The sequence below is a fragment of the Stegodyphus dumicola genome, chromosome 7 (assembly GCF_044657685.1).
Source record: "Stegodyphus dumicola isolate Sdum_Otavi_A_Nest chromosome 7, ASM4465768v1".
Lineage (NCBI taxonomy): Eukaryota > Metazoa > Arthropoda > Arachnida > Araneae > Eresidae > Stegodyphus > Stegodyphus dumicola.
The window spans coordinates 175774326-175797942 of NC_140774.1; the positions used below are offsets into that span (position 1 = coordinate 175774326).

Genomic DNA, 23617 nt, shown 5'->3' on the forward strand with positions numbered 1-23617 from the left:
CTTATTGTTTACAAATAAATACAGAATACAAAATTTGGATGTATATTTCTTTCCTTCAGACCGCAACTGTGGTTATATTATTTTTGAATCTGTTATCCATGTTAATATTTTCCCTCCTCACAATTCCCCATTCTTCTTCTTCTCGTGAATAGGGATGACTTATGTCTGATTACCGGCAGTCAGTAGTTTTATTCAAAATCTGCTTCAAACTAAAATTGCTGTTTTGCCTAGTTTTAAATTTTACATTTGTGTGATTCTCTTCTAATTTTATTTTATTTTTCATATGTTGTTCTATGTTTCAGTATATATTAGCACTGTTGATATTAGCTCAAACATCAATTGTTTCATTTTATTGAAGAAGTTGTTGCATTTATACATTGTATTTATACGTTTTTATCCAGCCTTTATTTTCGACACCACTGGTTACATGCATATACTTTTGCATATGACCATATATTCATATAAAAATGTTCTTAAATAATATAAATATTTGTTTTGGATTTTTAAATTTAAAAAATCACCTTTTTAAAAATTACAAAATTTAACTTTTTATACATTCCTCTGGCTCTTATACTACTCAATCAAAATTTTTGTATTCATTATAAGAAATAAAACACAAAAATTCTGATTCCCACATGACTAAAATTAACCAAAATATTTAATTTCAAAATTTATGGTATTTGATGTCATTTTCAATTTGCATTGGGCAAGTAATTAATAAATTTAGAATAAATGCAAGTTAATTTTTTTCTCTCTTTAAATGCCATTTAATGATATTCTTTCATAATTTAATAGTGTCACTAATTTATAATTTTGTTACATTTAATATGCCAAAATAATGTCATTCATTTCATTTTAAAGTAATTTATAAGTTTTTAAAATCTAAAAATGGATTATTAATATTTTCATGACAGTGTTATTAGTTTAGAATCATAATCTGGTAATTATACAAAAAAATTCATTGAACTATTAATTCACTTTTAATTAATGCAAATAATACAGACCATGAGTTAGCTGCATGCCTGTCAGTGTTTTGTAAACTGCAAATTCTGCAAGATTTCCATTTTGAAAATTTTTGTATTGACTAATATTTTTCACAGTAATCCGCTTAGAAATGCTCATCACTTTTTCTGAATTGATATTTTATTTTTCAGGCCTCTGAGTACAATTATAATATGAATATATGGTCATCTCAGTCAATTTTTGTTGTTTAAGACTCAAACATTTTAGGTTTTTTTTTTTTTTTTTTTTTTTTTTTTTTTTTTTGTGGCGTGTACAAAATTTTCCTAAGTATTGAGGCCAGGGAGGTCATATGAAAAGTAAGGTTATCATATTTTATAAAAAAATGAACTTTTCCTTTAATTGTTTAAAAGCAAGAAGACATGAATCTGTATCATTTAAAACATTTTAGTATATGTCTACAACCAACCGTTTCAAAAATAAAGGCCAGAGAATGGCTTTTGTGAACGTGGTGTGTATTGTTATACCCATACATTATGTCTATGTATTAAATAGCAAATTTTGATGCTAATCAACAATGATATATATATATATATATACGTATATATATATATATTTTTTTTTTGTTGTTTCAGTATTCATCAGAGATTCAGAATCTGTATAATCAACCAACAATATGGGGTAAGATGTGCCGAAGAATGTTATCAAAGCCTGTAATTTACTATAATGTTAACAAAGCCAGCAATATGCAGTCTGTGTCCATGGAACCTGTTCAACTGCCACCACGAATTAATCTCCGATTTTTGGCAAATAAGCAATTAATTTTTTATCTGTTCATTCTTTTGTTAACTAGTTACTGGTTTGGTTATCATCCGATTCTCACAATGCTTCTCTTGTCTATAATTTTATTCTTATTTCTTTTCTTAAGTGCTTTAATCTGGCCAGTGCCCATAGGGAGAAAAGATGACTAAATGCATTATAAAGATTTTGAACATTTTTAACATATTGCCGAAGACTAATACAGGGAAAAAAATATATATATATTTTTAGTAAATATTTTGTACTGTAAATAATCATGCATATCTGTATTTTTATGTGTCAAAATAAATTTTATTGTTAGAACTTCAAGCTGTACTTTTATTCGCTATGTGTGTTATCAATACTACTTCTGAAAATTATGGACAAGTCTTATTGTTATTTTATTCAAGGTGAAATACTTTAACGAAATGCAAAGTAATCCTTTAAATGTTTTATCAATAGTGTTAATTACCAGTCATTATTTCTTAATGAACTAAAGCATATGAAAAAGGAATAGCTCATTAGCATCAGCCATGCAAAAATAACTTAACTCCAATGAGCTAAGTAAAATTTAGATAATTAAATATGCACTCATGTAACTAATGTGAACGAATATTATTTTAATAGCACATATATTATTTTAATAGGTGTATTTATGGGTATTGTATATTCTTAGTGTTATGTTTCATGTCATTTGGTTATTGGAAATTATTATTTCCCAAGGCTTGAGAACTTATTTTAATTTTAGCTTGAGAACTTATTTATAAGTTTTTAAAATCTAAAAATGGATTATTAATATTTTCATGACAGTGTTATTAGTTTAGAATCATAATCTGGTAATTATACAAAAAAATTCATTGAACTATTAATTCACTTTTAAATTTCTAAAATTTTTTGCACGAAATTAAAAGTTTTGCATATAGATCATTGGTAAATGTATGCTTTATATCATTTGAATTGTTTCATAGGAATGTTACACTTTTGCAAAGTGTGAAGAAACCTACACTTGAAAATTAACTCCCTCCTATTAGGAAAAAATATACATATAATCCAGAATCAGTAACAGTTGTATCCATTTGTTTGAATTTCAGCAATACAACATCTTGGAATATGCAATTATTCTCTTAAAAGGACTGAATTATGAATGCAAGTTAGCTTTCCATGTTGCCAATTTATGTCCTAAAATAGATATGTCATTTGTAAAAATTCTGAGGAGGGAATTATTGTATTTTTTTAGATTAATTCTCAGGTATTCCATGATTGATTAGTCAAAATGACTGAAAATAATGTCCAAAAAATAGTAATGCATTCCAAAATTTCAAATTCTACTTTATACAATACTGCATCTATTAAGTGCTTGAAATGAAAATTTACGTGAACACAAATTACATACACAATGCGATTCAAAATATTTATTCAAAAGAATATATAGTTAAACAATAATAATAGCATCAAAAAGAATTTTATGAATAAAAAAATGCATGCCATTTTTTGACAAAAAATGCTCTTTTTCTGATATGACAGTTCATGTCATCACATACAGAAATATTAATACAATAATTAACATTTCATGCAAGAAAATGCATTTATAGACTACAGTCTACATATCATAAGCTCTATTCAATTATTTACATTTATGGTTTCAACTTCTTTTCTTTAAGAAAATTAGTCTACATTTTATCTTACTAGTGGCAATATTGTAATCAGTATTAAATACACAGTGATTTTCAACTTGCAAGTCAAAATTCTAAAAATATTCACATTTAATGAACACACAGAAGGGAAAACAGTCTGAAAAAATACCATACGAAAAATATGACTGTCAAAGATTTTATTTGAATATTTTAATGCAGCCAAATCAGATCATATTAATTTCAGAATAATAGTTACTCAATGAAATTATACATGAAGAAATGTTAATAATGGTTAAGGCTTTCGCACATTAATTCCAGCAGATTGTGAAGAATCTTTTCCCTTCATTATACAGTACCTAAATATATAAGATTCATAAAGTAATAAAAATGCATTATTTTATAAATAAGACTAGTTTACACCATTTACAAGTTTTAAAAGCATGAGAATTCTTATAATAACAAAAATAATAATAACAAGAATATACCACTAAAAATTTAAGTTAGTACAATGTATTAATTGATATTTTAAGTTTTATAATAGGATAAATGTTTATTTGTGTGAAGCCGTGGTATACTGCAAATATGTTATATAATGACACTTTTTATGAATAATATATTTTTCTAGAATTTTAAAGAAAAAGTTAAAAATTTGCTTTGCACATAAAGCTTTTAATTTAAAATAAACTGTTTTATCTTATCATATTTTAAATTTCAAACAGCTTATGTTACTAATCATATTCAAGCATACCTATTCTTGTATACATTATAGAAGTACTTTATATTATATTACAGCATCTTCAACATCTTATAATAGTAGCATATTTTATATATTATACTTAATTTATAGTCACTCCCTTCCTGCACTTTTCTGAAATTTTTGCATAGCTTCTGGCACTTAGCAATAACTTTCATAAGCATGCTTTGAGCATAATTTATTACACAACAGATAATATTTAAACGTTCTTACAAACCAATGTTTCAGTTTTATAGATTAACTAGCAATTCACCTGTTCTTGCTCTCAGTTACATTTTATTAGAACTTATATGCATGTAAGTATTTTATTAATATGTATTACAAAGTATAACTTATGTAGTTAAAATATTCCATAAATTCACAGACAGCAGAACTTGTAAAATCTGAGAGGAAATCAATTGGATTTATCTCCTTTATAAAAAGGGGTAACTGTATTCATAAAATATAAATGATGCATGCTTTCTGTTATACAGCACTATATTGAAATATATGTATAGTGAAATGAGGTTCATAACTTCACTTAGAAATCATTGCCAAACAAGCAAATAAAAAGCATATAAGTTATTCTGGAATAAACATAAGGTAACAATTAAGATATATTCAATCTCTAGGTTTATGCTGTCTTTTTACTCGAGCATAAGGTCCAATAGCAGGATCTGTTATGAAGTCCCATATCACTTTGCTCCAAGAACTATGCTGAGGCAAATCATCATAATATTCTTTTGCTATTCTTTTTACCTTTATAAAAAAAAAAAAAAAAAAAAAAAAAAAAAAACTTTCAAAATCTATATTTTTTTAGAATAATTATACTAAAAGAATAAATGACGAAATATAATGAGTTTCTGCAAGAAGTATAAAACATGTATGCAGGAATGTTGAAAAGTATATTTAAAAGTATTGTACTAAATGCATTAAAAATAAAAAACTGATTTTTTGGAGGCATGGGGGCATTTGAAACAAACTTCATTTTAGTTGCTCTTTAGAAAACATGTTTTTAAAACTCATTATTTTAAATTTATAATTATTGGAAGTTGAAAAAAATCCACTTATGTGAAAAAATGATGTAAAAAATTTTTGATGTGCAACTCTTGTAATTTTATGTCTTTTGTATTTACAGAAATTGCACATGAAATTTAATATTAATAATCGACAATTTTCTATATTCTAAATAGCAGACAAGAAGCAGTTTAGTATTCCGTTTAAGAGATTAAAAATCCAAAAGTTAATTATTTATGTATATAAAGAACTTATACAGGATTGAGTTACTTTATTTTTAATTTAGTACATTTTACATATTTTACCTATCTGATAAAAATACTCCTTCCCTTTTTCTTTCTTTCTCATGTTTCTCAAAAGATAATCCATTATATTTAGGTTGAAAGAATTAACATGTTTAGTCGGTACATATTGCTTCAGTAAAAGAAGAATCTGCTCACTCTCTTGAAATAAATACACAAACTTTTTTTTTTTTCAGTTGAAATAACAGAAATGAAAGAGGTTGAATTTTGTCAGTTGCCAGTATTCAGGTTGGTGAGCAACTTCTATCATTAATAAAATGCTTCTCTATAGTAATACAATTTAAAATGTGTATGAATATATTCTGTTAATGCTCCATGTTATTTACCATTTTGGAGGTAAAATGTGAAAATTTCAAATGTATAAATAGTAAAATAATTAATCAAATACTGTTAATTATTATTTTATTTTTATAACTAATAAAACTAATTACTCATTTTAAAATAAAACTGGCAACAAATAAAAGTGTAAAAACAGATACAAAGCATTAACTTGAATAATTTCTTACTTCGGGTAGCCGAGATCCAGGAACACTAGGAAAGTCATGATGTTCCATGTGATAGCCTACATTAAAAGTTATAAAGTTCAGAGGACCATAATAAGAATATGTTTCAAATCCTTTTTTGAACATATAATGCTCAGAAATAAAATGCCCAGCCACAGGATGTAGACCCATAGCAAGCAGTGTCCCACCTATCATATATGCTAGTATACGAAAACCTAAAAATAAAGATCATGACATACTTTATATATATATATATATATATATATATTTTAATACTCTAACAAATATTTCTTCATTTTTAATTTTCTGTAAGAAAATTAAAAAAATGTAACAAAATTTTACTATTTCTAATAAATTAAAAAATCTTGATAGCAACCACATAATACAGTATTTAAACAAAAGATTCATTTTTATTTATTTGGAAAATGAAATTTTGTTGCAATGCATATATATCATAAAAACTTGAACATATTGTTACGAATTTGGTATTTAAAAAGCTAATGTTAGTTTAATTATAAATTAAATGGTTTTATTTCTCGCGCAGTGCAGCGCGTGACGAATATTAAAAGAAAGCTAAGCCGGAAAAATTAAAAATACAAGAGCGCGTGCGTTAAATAAATAAATATCTCTTTTTGATTTCGAGAAAGTACTGGAAAATTCTAGCGCGTGATTTTAAAATCTTATAAAAAGAGGAAAACATCTCAGTTTGTAGTAGTTGCTTAGTTTGTTGTTGTTTAGAAAACTGCCGTTGTTGATTATAGCGAATTCGCGGATTAGCGTTCTTTAGCTGTTTTGAATTACGTTCTATTGTACATTTAAGTAGTTAAAAGATAACTACTGTGAGATATTGTGATACTGCATGATAATTTGAGAAAATTTAAGCATTTCTGTTGTGATAATAATAAATTTTTGTTCATTTTTCATCGGACTTGTGCATTCATTTCATAACGAACCCGTACGCACACAACAATTTTTGGTGTCAGAAGTGGGATTTGAATGCCAATAACAAGAGCGATGGAAGAGCAATTAAGGCATTTAATATCAGCCTTTGCCTCATTTAAAGAAGAAATGAAATTGGGCCAAGAATCCCTCAAGGAAGAAATGAAAGCGGCACAGGAACAAATGAAGTTGGGCCAGGAATCCGTTAAAGGAGAAATGAAATTGGGCCAGGAATCCGTTAAGGAAGAGATGAAATCTCTTAAAAATGAGATGAAAGCAGGTCAGGACGAAATGAAAAGAGAAATTACCTGCGTAATAGAAAATAAATTTGAGGCTATGGAAGGTAGAATAGACGCGGTTGAAACTAAAGTTGGACAAATAGAAGAGAGAGTTTCTTCCGTAAAAGAACAAGTAGAAGAAAGAATTTCTTCTGTAAAAGAACATATAGAAGAGAGAGTTTCTGCCGTCGAACAACAAATTGATGATAGGGTTTCTGCTGCCGTCGCCAAAGAAGTTGACAGCCTAAAGAAGTGCATAGCGACGGTAGGAAACAATTCTGAAGGTTTCAAATTTTTATCGATGCCTGCTCGTTCCGTTCTGAAACTATCTACATATGATGGGAAGACCTCCTGGCAGGTGTATAGGACACAATTTTCTATCGTTGTGGATGCGAATGGATGGGATTCCCAAGCTAAGGCCTGTCATCTCGCCGCTTCTCTGAGAGCAGACACAGCGGATATCCTCAAGACGCTTCCCGAAAACCAGAGACTAGACTTTGAAGCTCTATCCGGCGCATTGGAACTGCGCTTTGGTGAAAAGTGTTTGAAAGACTACAGCAGGCTTCAACTAAAATCCCGTCAGCAGAGGCCCACCGAAACACTTCAGGAGCTCGCCACGGATGTTGAAAGGCTGTCACATCACGCCTTTTCGGAGTGCCCGACAGAAACAAGAGAAATCCTGTCGCTGCAATATTTTATCGACGGCATCCGGGATCCTGAAATACAAAAAGCTCTTCGAATGGCAAATGTAAAGGATATAAAAAGCGCTCTGTTGTACGCCATGAAATCGGAGGCAGCCCAGCAACCAACTCTTAGAGATCGCTACCCAGTCAGAGCTGTGCGAGTCCACGACCCAGGGGACCAATTGATGGCTCGTTTAGATGATTTATCCAGACAAGTCGAAGCTTTGATACAAAGTAGGAGCGAGAAGAAAGTGGCTCCAAGGTGTTGGAGATGTGGTAGTGAAGGTCACCTAAGACGGAATTGCAGAATGCCCCAGGGTACGGAATATAAAGCAGATGATTTTACCAGACAAGTCAGTGGCTTGAGATGGAACAGAAGTGAAAAGAAACTGGTTCTAAAGTGCTGGAACTGCAGAGTTGAAGGCCACATACGAAGAAACTGCAAAACACCCCGAGGTACGGAAAATAAGACCATTTCTCAGCAACGACGCAGTAAACAAATTAGTGACCATATCAAGAATGGAGGTTGCCAGATAATGAAAAACCTTGTTTTAAAGCGCTTAAAATTTATACAGTGAGTGACAACAGTAACGGACTGTCCATTAATGGGAATATCAATGGAGTTCCTTGCAATATGATCATTGACACAGGAGCTAATGTTACCATCATTAGGAAAGATTCAGCTGAACAGTTTAAAGATAAACTTATTTGGACGCCATCCTGTGTTACCCTTCAGACTGCGTCTGGTGATAAGATCGACATAACTGGGAAGTTAAACGTAAACATAACGTTTGGAAGTGCCGCCTACCATCACACGGCTTATGTGGCGGATATCACAGATCCATGCATACTCGGATTGGACTTTTTAAGGAAATACAATTTTTCCTTAGACTTCAAAAACAACAAATTGCTTTCAGCATCTGGTGACATGACTATCCATCCTCAGAAGAGATCCTCACTTGGAAATGTCGACGCCTTGTCCAAAAGATCGAGCTCGGGAAGCTGCCGAAATTATACCAGGGTCGAAAAGAAATGCAAGACTACCAGGTATTCTCCATCCCAGAAGCTCTTCGGCCGAGACCTTCGTCTGCCTTGTGACCGCCTGTTTATTCGCCCTACGGATGCACCTTCATCGCCTGAGGAACACATCCAAGATGCCCAGGCCCGGTTTGAGGGGATGCACCATTCTGCACGAAAGCGAGTCAACTTGGCCACGGAGAAAATGAAGACCAGATGCGACACAAGAGCTACTAGACATAGATCCAACAAAGGAGACAAGGTGTGGTTGTGGAACCCGATTCAACGAAAAGGACTGAGTCCTAAATTACAGTCACCTTCGGATGGTCCATATACAGTGCTGAACACGAATGACGTCATGGTTCAGATCCGTGAGTCTTCGAACTCTTACGACAGGTTAGCTTATTACTATGGCCATAGTACATAATGTAAATAATTGTAAATAGTATAAGACCATGGTCCATTTTGTTTTTAAATGTGTATTTGATTTGATTTGTATTTAGTATTTGATTTGCATTTAGTATTTGATTTGTATTTAGTATTTGTTTTGTATTTAGTATTTGATAGCATTTGATTTGTTTAAGTTAGTTATTGCATTTATTGTTCATGTTGTTTGATATTGTAATGTAATGTTTATGCCACAGTTGTAAGTTTAGCTTCCTGTCCAGGGATTGTACTGCCCGGGACGTGCAGTCCTTGGGAAGGGGGCAGTGTTACGAATTTGGTATTTAAAAAGCTAATGTTAGTTTAATTATAAATTAAATGGTTTTATTTCTCGTGCAGTGCAGCGCATGACGAATATTAAAAGAAAGCTAAGCCGGAAAAATTAAAAATACAAGAGCGCGTGCGTTAAATAAATAAATATCTCTTTTTGATTTCGAGAAAGTACTGGAAAATTCTAGCGCGTGATTTTAAAATCTTATAAAAAGAGGAAAACATCTCAGTTTGTAGTAGTTGCTTAGTTTGTTGTTGTTTAGAAAACTGCCGTTGTTGATTATAGCGAATTCGCGGATTAGCGTTCTTTAGCTGTTTTGAATTACGTTCTATTGTACATTTAAGTAGTTAAAAGATAACTACTGTGAGATATTGTGATACTGCATGATAATTTGAGAAAATTTAAGCATTTCTGTTGTGATAGTAATAAATTTTTGTTCATTTTTCATCGGACTTGTGCATTCATTTCATAACGAACCCGTACGCACACAACAATATTAATGCAAAAAAAGAAAAGTTACAAAAACATTTCAAAATATTTTCTCAAACCCTAAACCTTTGCATCAGTTATAATTTACAAGTCTTTATTAATTTTAAAAATATTTCTTACACTATATCCATATTTAATCCTTGTATTAAATATTAAATAATAATTTTTAAGAATAAATTAAATATTTCTTAACATGTAAATCAAAAAGTATCACACTTTTGATCATAAGCTACCATTTTTGACAGATTGCATGAAAATGTTTTTAATATATAACTTAATAAGATAAATATAAATACATAACTTAATAGTTAATTAAATTCAGTTTTAAGAAATACATTTTCTGTTAGTTTATGCCAACAATAAAAGTGAAAAGACTGAAAAATAGCAGCAACATTATGATGTAAAGCTGGCAATGATTCAGTTTTCAGCAAATCTAAATGTTTATCTTTGATATTCGTAGTGCATTCAACATGATACATGGGGGCTTGTTGCCTTTTACTTTTTTGCATTTTGTTTGTTATCAAGAAAAAGACTAAGTAACAGTAACAAGTATGTCTATCAGTAGTGAGGAAAGAAATATTTTTTTATGGAATTAAAGGAAAAAGTACTTTTTACTCCTAGCTTGGGGGAAAAAAAAAAAAAAAAGAGGTGAGGAGGAAAACTATAAGAGGAAAAAGTGAGCTTTTATTTATTTTTTATGTTCTATCCTAGTTTCAACCAAAAAAGTTGAATAACTATAGCAAATAAAATCTATTGCATCATTTCACAAGAGGAAAAGGAATATTTTTTATGAATGTCAAACAATTATATCTGTGTGTCAGTCTGTCATATAAAAGTAGCTGGAGGAAAATACAAGGTTAAATGAGATTACTAAAAATGAAAAAAGTAAATAACGAGAGAGAGAAAGTATCCTTTATATATGCTGTAAAGAAGTAGAAAACAACTGGAAATTTGGTTAAGTTTTCAACAATCTTTTTTTTTTAATTATATCAATAAATACCATTTCACTATTGTCCTGTCACATCATGTTTCACTAATCATAGTTAAAAACATGAAAACCTAGAAACACATTTAAAATCAGAAGATGCATTTTTTGATAATTTCAGAAACATGTAATTCTATCTGCTAACTCCTAGCTTTCTGCCAACATAATTTAAAGATGAAATGCTTCACAGTTTGAGTGAAGTTATGTTAAATGCCATTTGTTTAGAAATGGAAAATGACTAAGATGTAGCTATTTATGAATGTAATTAATATATCTCATTAGTCACATTTGTAAAATTAATATTAGGATGGAATTTTAAATAAAACTTTGCTAAAAAGCTGCATTTTATATGCTCAGATATATTTTCAAATTTACTCCGAGACCCAAAACTTCAATTTCATGTATGAATAAAACTATTCAGAAACCCTTTGAATATCACCAGTGATCTTCACTTTTTAGTAAAGAATAGTTGTGTAGTAATTGTAAAATAGTAATAATTTTAGTGTTGGTGGTGTCTAAAAAGGTTTCATTTCTTTACACTACAAAGTTAAAGCATTCCCATGCTTTATCATGCAACTTTCAGATGTAGCACAGAAAATACTAAATATTCAACAAAGTAATAAAGCTTTGTTTTTTAAAATAATTAACAGCAAAAATTTGTGTACTGCTCAGATGCTCTGCTAAGTTGTTAATACACAGCTTTTTTCCCCCTTGCACTGAAATATATTGAATAAAGAAAACATTTCTCAATTGTTTCAAATTACTCTCTGTCGTATAATATGATGAAAATTATCTAAAATTTGATAATGATTAATTAGAGGTTTTGCCTTTATTGCAGATATCCAATAAAAATCAATGCAAATAATCAGCTTTAGAAAAAACTAAAACCTTAAATTGATCTCAAATTAACAGGATTTTTTTGCAAACTGCATCATGGAAAAACAATATTAGCCAAGCAGAAACCATACATTATTACAGTTTGAAAGAGAAGAGGTAAAGAAATATAAATTGTGAAACCTGCAAATAGAAAATTCAGATTTAAATACATTTGGCAGCATACAAGAATAATCCGAGTTACAGATTAGCAACTTCAGTCTCAGGTTGCAATCTTTTGTTCAGTTAGTTCTAGAGATAAGTGTCCAAGTGAAGTAATTATATAAGTAGTTCAAGTGAACCATATATTTCAGTTCCTGTATGAATACTAATATCAAAGATTAATCACTGACAGAACTTTACAATTTGCTGCTGGTGATCAGTGTCTCCTCAACTTAATCAATTTTGGTTTGAACAGTAACCCAAGCAAACAAAAGATAGTTGCTTTTTAGCATGAAGTTAATTAAATATAAATACATTAAAACACATTCACACGTATAAATGCAGGTTAAAACAAAGCTAGCATTGCTAAAGTACATTAACTCAGCAATCTGCACATTTCTGTACCACTGCCTACAAGCACAGCAACTCCTGCACATTTTTGCAGCATATCATCTAAGAAGTATTATTTTGCATGACAAAACTATGCATGCTGCGAATGTTTTCAGTTTTATTTATTTTATAAAAATGCATATTCCTCTTGCAAATGAAACATAAATTTTAAATTTCATAATTAACCATTGCCTGATATCTTTGAAAACAACTGTGCATTCAGGGTTTACTTTGGAAAATGTCATATTACTCTTTAGTTTGATGTCTGGCATACTTTTTCTCACTTTTCTGAGCACACAATGCAGTCCTTCCTTCAAATGTTTTTGGCCCACCAGCGGCCGAGCGGTAAAGTCGCTGAACATTGGTAGTTCGGTCCGAGGTTCAAATCCCGCGAACGGGCTGGCTGCATGGGTGTTTTCGTGGTTTTCCCCACGTGTAACATGTATACGAGCCAGTTTCCCTTAGAAAGTCCTCCACGAAGGCATCCCTCCCCTTAGACAGATAGCCCTAGAGTGCTTTGCCGTAATTAAATACACCACACCATACCACACCTTCAAACTTTTTTGAATATATGCAGTTTTCTGTTTAATCTTGTCTCAGAAGTTGATGTAGAGACTCTTGCTCTCTCCTGACAAAAATCTCTTAATCTCAATATCCTAAATGCATCAGAGCTTATTTTTATTGTGCTGTACAATTTTATAGAGAATGTATTAGTGTTTTTAACCATAAAAAAGGATCATACAATAGTTTAACCTCAATATCAGGGATTTAGCACCTTTTAACTACAGATAACAATTGCCAATGCTGACAATGACACACCATCTTAAGCATAATCATGTTAAAAACATTTGGCTCCACAGCAGAGCCAACAGAGTTACTGAACAAATGAGTGATGTCTCCATACTGGAGCCAATGGGGGTTTATCTGAGCTAACGGAGTCAGTTCCATGTGTCGACTAGCTCTGCTGTACCTGCAGTTCAGATTTTTCAACTTTATGGGAAAAAACTGGTTTTGGAGATGACTGGGGTTCCCACTGGAGTTTATCATCTCCAAAACCAGTAAACAAGGGAAAAAACCAGTTTAAAAAAAAAAAAAAAAAAAAAAACAGGAACAATTAGCTCAGATAAAGCCCAGTGGGAATGGCCCTTAAGTGTCACATATGACTGGGTCTTGCTAACTGTTAAGCTCTGCCCAGTTATGTTCTCAGAAATAGAGCACCAGTAATAAAGAATAACAAAGGGAGAGTCTCCCACCCCTCTTTCCTCTATCATCAACCACTTAAGAGGATACTTGACTCACTGTGTGTTGTGAGTATCTCCTTGCTGCACACATATTATATGCTTACAAACACCTATGCCTTTCTATCAATATGGCAGTTGATATCACTAGCTATATACCAATCGAGCAGCAAATACTTTTATAGCTGCCTTTAAATAAAAATTACAAAATTCTCATCTCAGACTGGAGAAAGCACATAGTGAAAAGTAAGTGCGGAACTCTCTCACTAGTAGAATTCCCTTTGTAGTTAACTTTCTCCCCTTTAATTTTTTTAACAATCATAAAATTTTTTTAACTGAAAATGAAGTGCTCTAATGTACTTTTATGATTGTGGATTATGCATGAGTTAGCCCCAGTTAAAATGCTTTAAGTAAAGAATCATCTTGTCAAAAAATAAAAGTCTGAAGCAGCCCATTTACTAAATTTCATAACCACTAGTCTAAAATATGAATTGCACAAAAAGTTATTTCAATTACTTACATCCATACGCAAAGTGTCTTTGTCAACTAATTAGGAATTTGAAAGATGGCCGAGTTCTCAAAAACCCGGAAATCAAACTTATGCTGGTTTAAAGGGTCCTTAAAATATAATGGTTTGGATATCGAACTAATCATGTATCAGCACTTAAGTGCAATATCATAAGAAATAAAACTATGAAGAGGAATTAAATGTATTTCTAGGAAAGGAACAGGAAAATGTAACTTGACCTGCTGCTAAAGTCTGGTTTGTCTCATCAAACCTATCCAGCCACAAACTTCACCAACTGTGCAATAAACTTTTTTCTTTTTGAAAAAATTTTGAACGAATATATATTATGACCCCAGTTGAATCAGAAAACAATTAATTTATTTTGAGTAATCAAATGTTTCTTACCACAGAAATAGACCACCAGTGCATCAAAAGCCAACTGAATAATAACATTTATGATTTCCAGTGCAGTAGGTGGCTTCGGATACACAAAAAATGCCCTCAGTGTATAAAAGAAGGGTTGCAAAAGGACCCAAAGTAGCTTTGTAAATGTAGTACAAAAAAGTTTTGCTTCCAGTTTTGTAGGTAGATCTGTATCTAACTTTTCATCACCCTGAAAAAAAAAAAAAAATCCCAAATATAATTAATTTGTTATTAATTCTTTATTTAAATAAAGCTATGAAATCTCATTTCTTATCAATGGCATAGATTAGTAACTAAGAATTATAATAACAGCAGTTTATTTGCATACCTAAACTTGATAATAATTTTGAAATATAATAAAAATATATTTAGAGGATTTTCAAAATTACATTTGAAACAGGTATAAAATTAATAAAATTATAAAATATTAAATTATGACAATATTTTATAAAATATTGCAATAATATATCAATTTCCATATCAAGAGTGTGAAGCCATTTGTAATAATTTATAAATTTAATTTTTATGAACTGTTAGAAATAATGTTTTTAAATTGATGCAAAATATTACATGCAAGTAGTCATTCTGGTTGTATTACATCACTAATTTCTATTTATTAAATACAACAACATATCATCAATAAATTACGATGAGTGTTTATATTGCTTATTTATCATTGAAGAATGTAAGAAATCTTGCAAGCGCTGAATCATATTGTTTAATACTGATATTTACAGAGGTGCCTCACATAATGAACATACTCCATTTTATGATGACAATAATGTGGGATGCTCTTCTTGAAAGTTACTATGAGAATAATTTTAATCCATTTTCAAGCCTGGTTCAAAATTATGAAATAATATAAAAAAATTCAAAATTTATTACAATTGATATCAGCCATGGAAATGCTAGGAATTTGCTAATTCATTAATATTAAAAAAAATGGTTGATCTTTACATTACGGTAACTTGGCAATTTTTTGGCGAAAATTTGGCGACCAACTCCCCTACAGCAACCCTCTATTTTTTTTTCCCCGCCGCCATTTTGTCTTCACGAAGTAAAGACATGTTTCTTTTCTTCTTATCTACTGAACACTTCTTCCAACAATCTACTAGCCGAATTACACTTATGCTAGAAATTTTATCAAACAAAACTGCTTAATCATGACAAATATTCACTGCAAAATTCGGAAAAAGTGCACAATACCATACACCTTACGCGTTTTTCAAAATAACACATACACATAAACCATGTACACGCCGACTTATTTTTACTTAAAAAAACATCCCAGAATTGCACAAAAATGGCATTGCGCACACTCTTCACTATATCCATGTACACTGCTTTTATCTCATAAATTAAAAAAATTTCACGAAAATACATGACAATTTTCTCAATCTTTAAACCCGGTAAAAAGAACATATATGAAATTACATGATCGCGAAAAAGTATTTACCCTTTACAAATATGAACATTTCCACATATAAAATAAATAAAATATCCAAAAACTTTTACCTCTAAATCATCTATTACATTATACACGTCACCAACGAACTCATACATGAAGCATTACAAATATTTAGTATCAAATATTTAAATTATTTCCATGCACGTTTATTTCAACTTAAACGTAAACCAAATTCCTACAAGCATAAAATTCACAAAATAACTATCATTTCATTAAAATATCACTGAACCATGTACACGTCGACTTATTTTTACTTAAAAAACATCCCAGAATTGCACAAAAATGGCATTCCGCACACTCTTCACTATATCCATGTACACTGCTTTTTTCTCATAAATTCGAAAAATTTCACGAAAATACATGACAATTTTCTCAATCTTTAAACCCGGTAAAAAGAACATATATGAAATTACCTGATCGCGAAAAAGTATTTACCCTTTACAAATATGAACATTTCCACATATAAAATAAATAAAATATCCAAAAACTTTTACCTCTAAATCATCTATTACATTATACACGTCACCAACGAACTCATACATGAAGCATTACAAATATTTAGTATCAAATATTTAAATTATTTCCATGCACGTTTATTTCAACTTAAACGTAAACCAAATTCCTACAAGCATAAAATTCACAAAATAACTATCATTTCATTAAAATATCACTGAACCATGTACACGTCGACTTATTTTTACTTAAAAAACATCCCAGAATTGCACAAAAATGGCATTCCGCACACTCTTCACTATATCCATGTACACTGCTTTTTTCTCATAAATTCGAAAAATTTCACGAAAATACATGACAATTTTCTCAATCTTTAAACCCGGTAAAAAGAACATATATGAAATTACCTGATCGCGAAAAAGTATTTACCCTTTACAAATATGAACATTTCCACATATAAAATAAATAAAATATCCAAAAACTTTTACCTCTAAATCATCTATTACATTATACACGTCACCAACGAATTCATACATGAAGCATTACAAATATTTATTATCAAATATTTAAATTATTTCCATGCACATTTATTTCAACTTAAACATACACCAAATTCCTACAAGTATAAAATTCACAAAATAACTATCATTTCATTAAAATATAATTAAATTCAAAAACACCATTTAAAATATACATGAGCACATACATTCAATTAATAAAAATTACCTTACAATCCTAATTACTTTAAACTAAATCATTGCTAATAACAATTTTCCCAATAATACCAAATTCCTTTCCACCTTGCATTTCCAACAATGCATAAAAATAATTAAAAATACTAACTTACCTAATCTCCTTCAGAATCTTCATTACGTGGCGGATACACTTTTCTTCATTCTCTTTCAGAATCTTTAAAATCATACTTATCTTTCAAAGCAAGATACCAGGTAAAACAAATAACATAATAAAACATGTTTATTTCTCTCTCACACAACCTTAAAAAACATTTCTTACTATCCTTTTCAATACCACTAAATACCCATTTCGAATTAACTTTACTTACGGCCATGAGATCCAAAAATTCACAAACACTATTTCACACAACACAGAATAAAGCCAAATACAAAATTTCCAGATTTTTTCCCGATTTCCCCCCTTTTCCGATTAAAGAACCGTAATTCGTCCATTAATATCACATGACATATCCCATGATCTCTCATTTCCCCCACACAAAATAATGCGTAATCGGAACTCAGTACTGCTCACATTATTGCCAAAGTCCCAGGTAGTAACCTTTATCGCCTCCAAAATGTCGCCAAACTACCAGTTACCGTAATGAAAAGATCAACCAAAAAAATTTATATACACTGGTCATCACAGTTAAAGGATAACGAGAAAAAATATGCTCCATAACTTAATGTCCCAATCAATGCCCAATGCTGAAATTATTTATGTTAATTAAATGCAATTAAACACAAAACTGCACTTCTGCACATACATTTGCACCGGAATGGATGCATGCTGGAATTCTGATCTGTAGTGTTGTTTAAAGTGAGTGTAATTAGTATTCAGTAGTTATGGCTCAAAAGCATCATTTAAGGGAAAATCAGAAGTGGTGAATAATTGGTAGAATTGATGGACAACAAACAAATTGTCATCCAAGATTTGAATATCCCTTAAAGTGTCATATCAAGAGTGTGAAACCATTTTTTAAGCTTTGGATTCGGTTGAACACCATTAAGGATTTTCGGCTTTCAGAACTAAATATCATAAATATCAGTTTCACTAACTATGTCTGTGAATTTAAGCTTAAGCTCATATTTTTATTTCATTTTTTGGTAAAAGTTACTTATTGAGTGCAAGTTAGCGATTAAAAAAAAAAAAAAAAAAAAAAAAAAACTACTGATATTTATGATATGTTTCTTTTTTTAATCTGTTGACAAATATTATCAACAGATCAAAAGAAAACACATTTTAGCAATTTAAAGCACAAATTTAAATTATTAAATACAAAGTATAGAATATAATAAAAAAATAAAACACGTTTTTCATGAAAACCTGTAAATTTTTGTGCACTTTTGTTCTTCCCATGTAAATAGTAATCTGTTTCCACTTGAAAAACGTAAGAGAACTGCATAAATTCGACATCACACACATCAGCATTATGCATTGACTATCTGCCAAACTCATCTCATCATTGAACACAGAACATTCAACCTTATTCGCAATTCAATTTGTTTTCATGTACCACTATTAACACAAACATTCTCCCCTTTTGTTTGAAACTATAAAAAATATCTATATTGCACATTTCGGCTATTATTACAATCATCCAACAACACTTGAAACAACCAAACACTCCAACATAATGATAGTAAAACTCAGATTTTATTTTTGCCACTTAAAAATATGCAGTTTTACAAATAACATTAAAAAATAGACAACACATAACTATGAGAGAAATATTCCACAATTTCACCGATTCAGATTATCAAAACTAAATAAATAAATAAAGTAGCCAGAATAAAATTATTAGCTAATGAAGAAAGTAAGATTACCAGATTACAATCATTAGCTAATAACAAAATCACCAAATTTGACGTGCACCCAATACTTTGCTTTAGTCAAGTTTTTATATTGCATGTCTGTAATTTATATAATTTGATTATGAAACTAAATAAAATGTGATCTGTGAATATCTCAATGGTTAGCCTATATTTAAGAGTGACCCCTTGGGTTATCGCCAAGTTATTGTTTTTTCATTTATGGTAACCTGAGTAGTTGAATGTTATGGAAACCCTATTATGATGTAATTGGTTGCATGATTGCAGTGAATTTGATTGATGGGAAAAGATTTGTAAGGACTTGTTTGTGTATTGGATGTTGGTGAAGAAGTACGCTGCTATTTTGTGGTTTACATGGTAAAATGGCTAAATGTGGTAAGATTAATTTGAAGTTTCTGAATGATTTGGAACAAAAGGGTAAAAAAAGCACTAATTGACTGGCGTGTAAATAAAGGTTTACTTAGTAGCTATTATGTCCTGTTTATATGAATGAAATGCGTATGTTCGAATGTAAAGATCGTTCAGATGGCTTTGAATGGGTTTGTCGCAAAAAAGGTTCATGCAAGAATTGCCACTGACAGTCCGGCACTATGGAGGATATTTTTTACTCTTATTTTTGTGAATTGTGGTGATGCCAGTATACAGATAAATTTAGGAAGCTTTTGGATACTGTTAAGGAATTTTGTGTGCCACAGATGGAAGACACAGAAATTTCTAAATAAGAGGATATTTTCTTTGTGTAGTGCTTAGATGCTATAAGATGAATTTCATATTTTATGTTATTTCATAGTTTGATTTAAAATGTAGTTTATTGAGATTACATATATTTTGTCTGGCTCTACTCTTATATGCACCCTAATATCACCAATGTGGCGATATGTGTTCTGCGCTGGTTTTTGGCGCAATTGTGTGTTGTATGGCAACCCTGCTGATGTTGAAACATCTTTTGCTGGAGTGGTTTAATTGCTCATTGGTTCGTGTTGTGTGTGTTTTGAAATGGCCTATGTTGCAATGATAGACATGGTGGCAATATTTCAGTCGTGTATTTTAGATTGTGTGGAAAGTAAATTTAGTATTAAAAGTTACGATGTTGGAGTTATTAACGAGTCTTTTGTTCATGTGTGTGTTTATGAGGATTGAAGTGTATTTTTGGAATTTCTGTAGGACTTTTAAAACGGAATTCAAAATGCAGAGCTGCTATGAGAACACGGACGAAGAAGGGCATTTACAATAATTCTTGTGTGGATTTGCAGTCAAATGCTTACAGATAAAGTATGTGGCTGTCAGCAAAGTTTAAGATTTGGATTGTGATTTTTGTGTAGTAAGTTAACTTTGGAGGAAGATTTTATCATTACTTTTGAAATTTTGAATCTCAGAAAGGCATGTGATATAGCAAAATCGTGGCACTTTTGTTCAGAGGCGTTGTGCGACTGGCAATATTTTATTCAGGAATGTATTAAACTTCATTTTATTTTACTGCTTTTATTTTGTAGAATGTTATGTTCATTTTTTTTTACTATGAATTTCTAATGTTATTGTTGTTTTTTGAATTGTTTGTAATTTAGTTTATTTGGTTGACTTGTGTGCAATGCCTAGATTGTGTAATTCACAGGTGTTTTTTGAAGTTTAAACAGAATATACATGGTATTTTTTGAAATTTATTGTTGTTATGTTAATTTATTGAAGCGAGGTGTACGTAGTTAGTAGATTCCTTCGGTGCCTAGAATAAGCAATTCGTAGATGTTTTTTCAAGTTAAAACATATCGCTGTGTATATTTTTGTCAAATATTTTAGGTTAAAAACTTTACGTTTTTGTTATCTAAATTTTTTTTTGTTTCGGATTTTTAGCTTAAATTGTGTTTTTAAAACGTGGTTTTTGCATGTGCGAAAACCGCATTTTTTGAGACATTTTAGGCTTAAAATTCGAAATGTAGACAAAAAATTTAGATAGTAATATGGAGGAGTGGAGTTTCTTGCCAAAAATGTTATAAATTACATATTTGCAACATGAGGTAACATATAAGAGTAGTTCCACTTTTTTTAGGTGAAAACAGGTCGATGTGTACATGGATACCGAGTTTGTGCAATTCATTGATCTGCTATTTTGGTACTGTGTAGCGCCTTAATTTGGCTTTGTGTAAAAACAACAAAGCCAAAATAGCAAGTCAAAGAATTGCCCTAACTCTGTCCATGTACCGCCAAAAAGCATTTGTAAATATATTTCTACCATCTCAATAAATAAACAGTCATGAGTTTTTTCAAAATTTTGCTAGATTAACTGCTGCAAGCTTGGCGGGACCTCTATCAACTTCCCTTACTGATGGAAAAATATGCTGATAAGAATATGTGAACAAAAACAATTTTTGGTACTTTTCCATTTTGCCGACTCAATAGATAAAGTCGCCAAAAATGGTACAATCAATGCGAAATGGAATTTTCTCGCTGGTAAACTTTTTATGCCTCATTTTCAAAACAAGTTGCAGTCATTTCTTATCAGATTGATTCTTTCAATACTGGCACACAATTACATAGAATTTTTACCAGATAGTTCAATTTTATGCCCTAAGGCCATTCACGGTAATTAAGATGCAATCATACTGCCTACCCGAAGGCAAAAATATAAAAAAGGCAAAGTCAAAGGTTAAATTCATTAACTCTAATGAGAATGCACTATTGAAGTAAAGCACTGCGGTTTCATATAATTTCTGAGTAAGCTATTTGTAAGAATTGAAATAATTCTTGATTTAAACTTGAATTCCAAATTAAGATTTAACTTGAAATTAATGTAGATAATTACTGAGAGAATTAAGACTTTTGTAGCGTAGTTTACGTGAGATGAGATCACTCGGGGTCATGTGATATGAAACGGCGAATCAAGATGTTGTACCATGAAAGCATAGTAAATTCTTAAATTAATGTCTTTTTATAAAATTTTAAACAATATTAAAACTTTTATGCCTTCAAAATAAAAATTTATTAGAACTAACATTTATTAACATTTTTTAAGTTATTCTGTGTGTTGTCCGCAATAAAGTCTGCTCAGCGAGATTTGTGCCAGCGAAACGGAAAAGTACCTCATTTTTAGTACTTCCATATTCACACAATTACCTTGGCAGAGTTTGGAGATTTTTTACAGAAAAAAAAAAAAAGGTGATTCAGTGAATTTTTGGATTGCTACTTAACATGGATATGGTTACCTAAAGAAATGTTATGCATATAGTTGCCCAAGTTTGGCAACTTCTTTCAAAGTGGTTGCTATAATACGCAAGTACTCAGTTTAAAAAACAAAAGTTATGCCTTAAATTATATATCAATCTAGGTTTAATCCTAGTATCCTGAATACATTCTAGTATAGTGCACATGAGATTTGGCTACTTTATGATGAGCAGTAAACGCGACATATACGACGAGTACTCAGTCATTACCCGAATCTAATATCAAATTAATACTTTTAAAATTAAAAACATACCTGATATCTGTGGTGTTCAAGATGATATTTCTTAAAAGAGATCGACATGGGTATGCCAATTGGTAGGTTTGCAAACATTCCAAATATTCGGTTATGCATAGGTCTTGCATGTCCAAATGCTAAATTATGAGATATTTCATGAACTGCTAACCCTAAAGAATGATTTATAACTCCTCCAAAACAATATGCTGCAATGAAGAGTGTAGTAAATGATGCATCCTTGAGCAACCAAAAAGAAATACACTGTGCAAGTACCATAGCAGTAACAACATACTTGAAGTTTGGATCGTAACCCATCAAGTTCTTGATCTCCGGATACTTTTCTATTTAAAAAAAAGCACATAACATGTAGATCGCGAAATTACATATCATCTGTAGATACATACATAAAATACAAAGATCTTATCCAACGTTAAATTAATTACAGCTACAGCAAACATTTTTATAAATGCTCTTCAGTTCAGAAGAACAATTTATCTCGTATACGATTCTGTATCCAGCTTCAGTTACGGGTAATTTATAGTAGCTCAAGGAAAATACAAAAATAATGAAATATGTAGTTTATATGTGCCAATATGCATGCCAAGAGAGAAAGGACCGTAATATCACTTATGTTGAATTTACTGTGGCGCTTCTCTTCCATACTAAGATTTTATTGAATTTTAGTAAATTTAAAGAGGATTCAAATAATTTACATGTCATTATTTTGAATTTTTGAATATGTCAACATCATTCTTGACTTACTTAATATTTCTTTTCTTCTAGTTGCATGAGGCTCATCTGTATAAACCCATTCAAAATCTGATCTAGACACTTTGGCACCCATGTTAAACTCCCAAAACAACAGAAAGCAGCAGGAAAATGAATTCACGTTTCGTTTCCTTACTTTCTATATTAAAAAAATAACATACATAATACTCAATATACAGTAACACCAGTCATCCTGACAATCAGTACCAGCCGGCAAAAGATCAAAGTCAGATTAACTACCACAGCATGTACTTTCAACTTGTTGC

The 23617-nt window shown here is 30.6% G+C and overlaps 2 protein-coding genes across 3 annotated transcripts in view; one reads left to right on the plus strand and one right to left on the minus strand.

The window, feature by feature from the left end:
• The window catches only part of LOC118191949 (sphingomyelin phosphodiesterase 4), a 52452-nt gene extending 50364 nt beyond the window's left edge, over nucleotides 1-2088 (plus strand). For both annotated transcript variants that reach the window (XM_035362848.2, XM_085821079.1), the window contains exon 16: nucleotides 1596-2088. In XM_035362848.2, coding sequence (XP_035218739.1) covers nucleotides 1596-1931 — 336 coding nt within the window. In that variant the 3' untranslated portion in view covers nucleotides 1932-2088. The remainder of the gene's footprint in view (nucleotides 1-1595) is intronic.
• A 1067-nt stretch (nucleotides 2089-3155) lies between these two features.
• ifc (delta4-sphingolipid-FADS-like protein ifc) lies at nucleotides 3156-23599 on the minus strand. Its single transcript, XM_035362754.2, has 5 exons — nucleotides 23346-23599; nucleotides 22602-22924; nucleotides 14630-14837; nucleotides 5951-6162; nucleotides 3156-4884 (listed from the first exon to the last, which is right to left on the minus strand). The coding sequence occupies exons 1-5, from the start codon at nucleotides 23425-23427 to the stop codon at nucleotides 4747-4749; spliced, it is 963 nt and encodes a 320-aa protein (XP_035218645.1). The 5' UTR covers nucleotides 23428-23599; the 3' UTR covers nucleotides 3156-4746.
• Nucleotides 23600-23617: the final 18 nt, after the last annotated feature.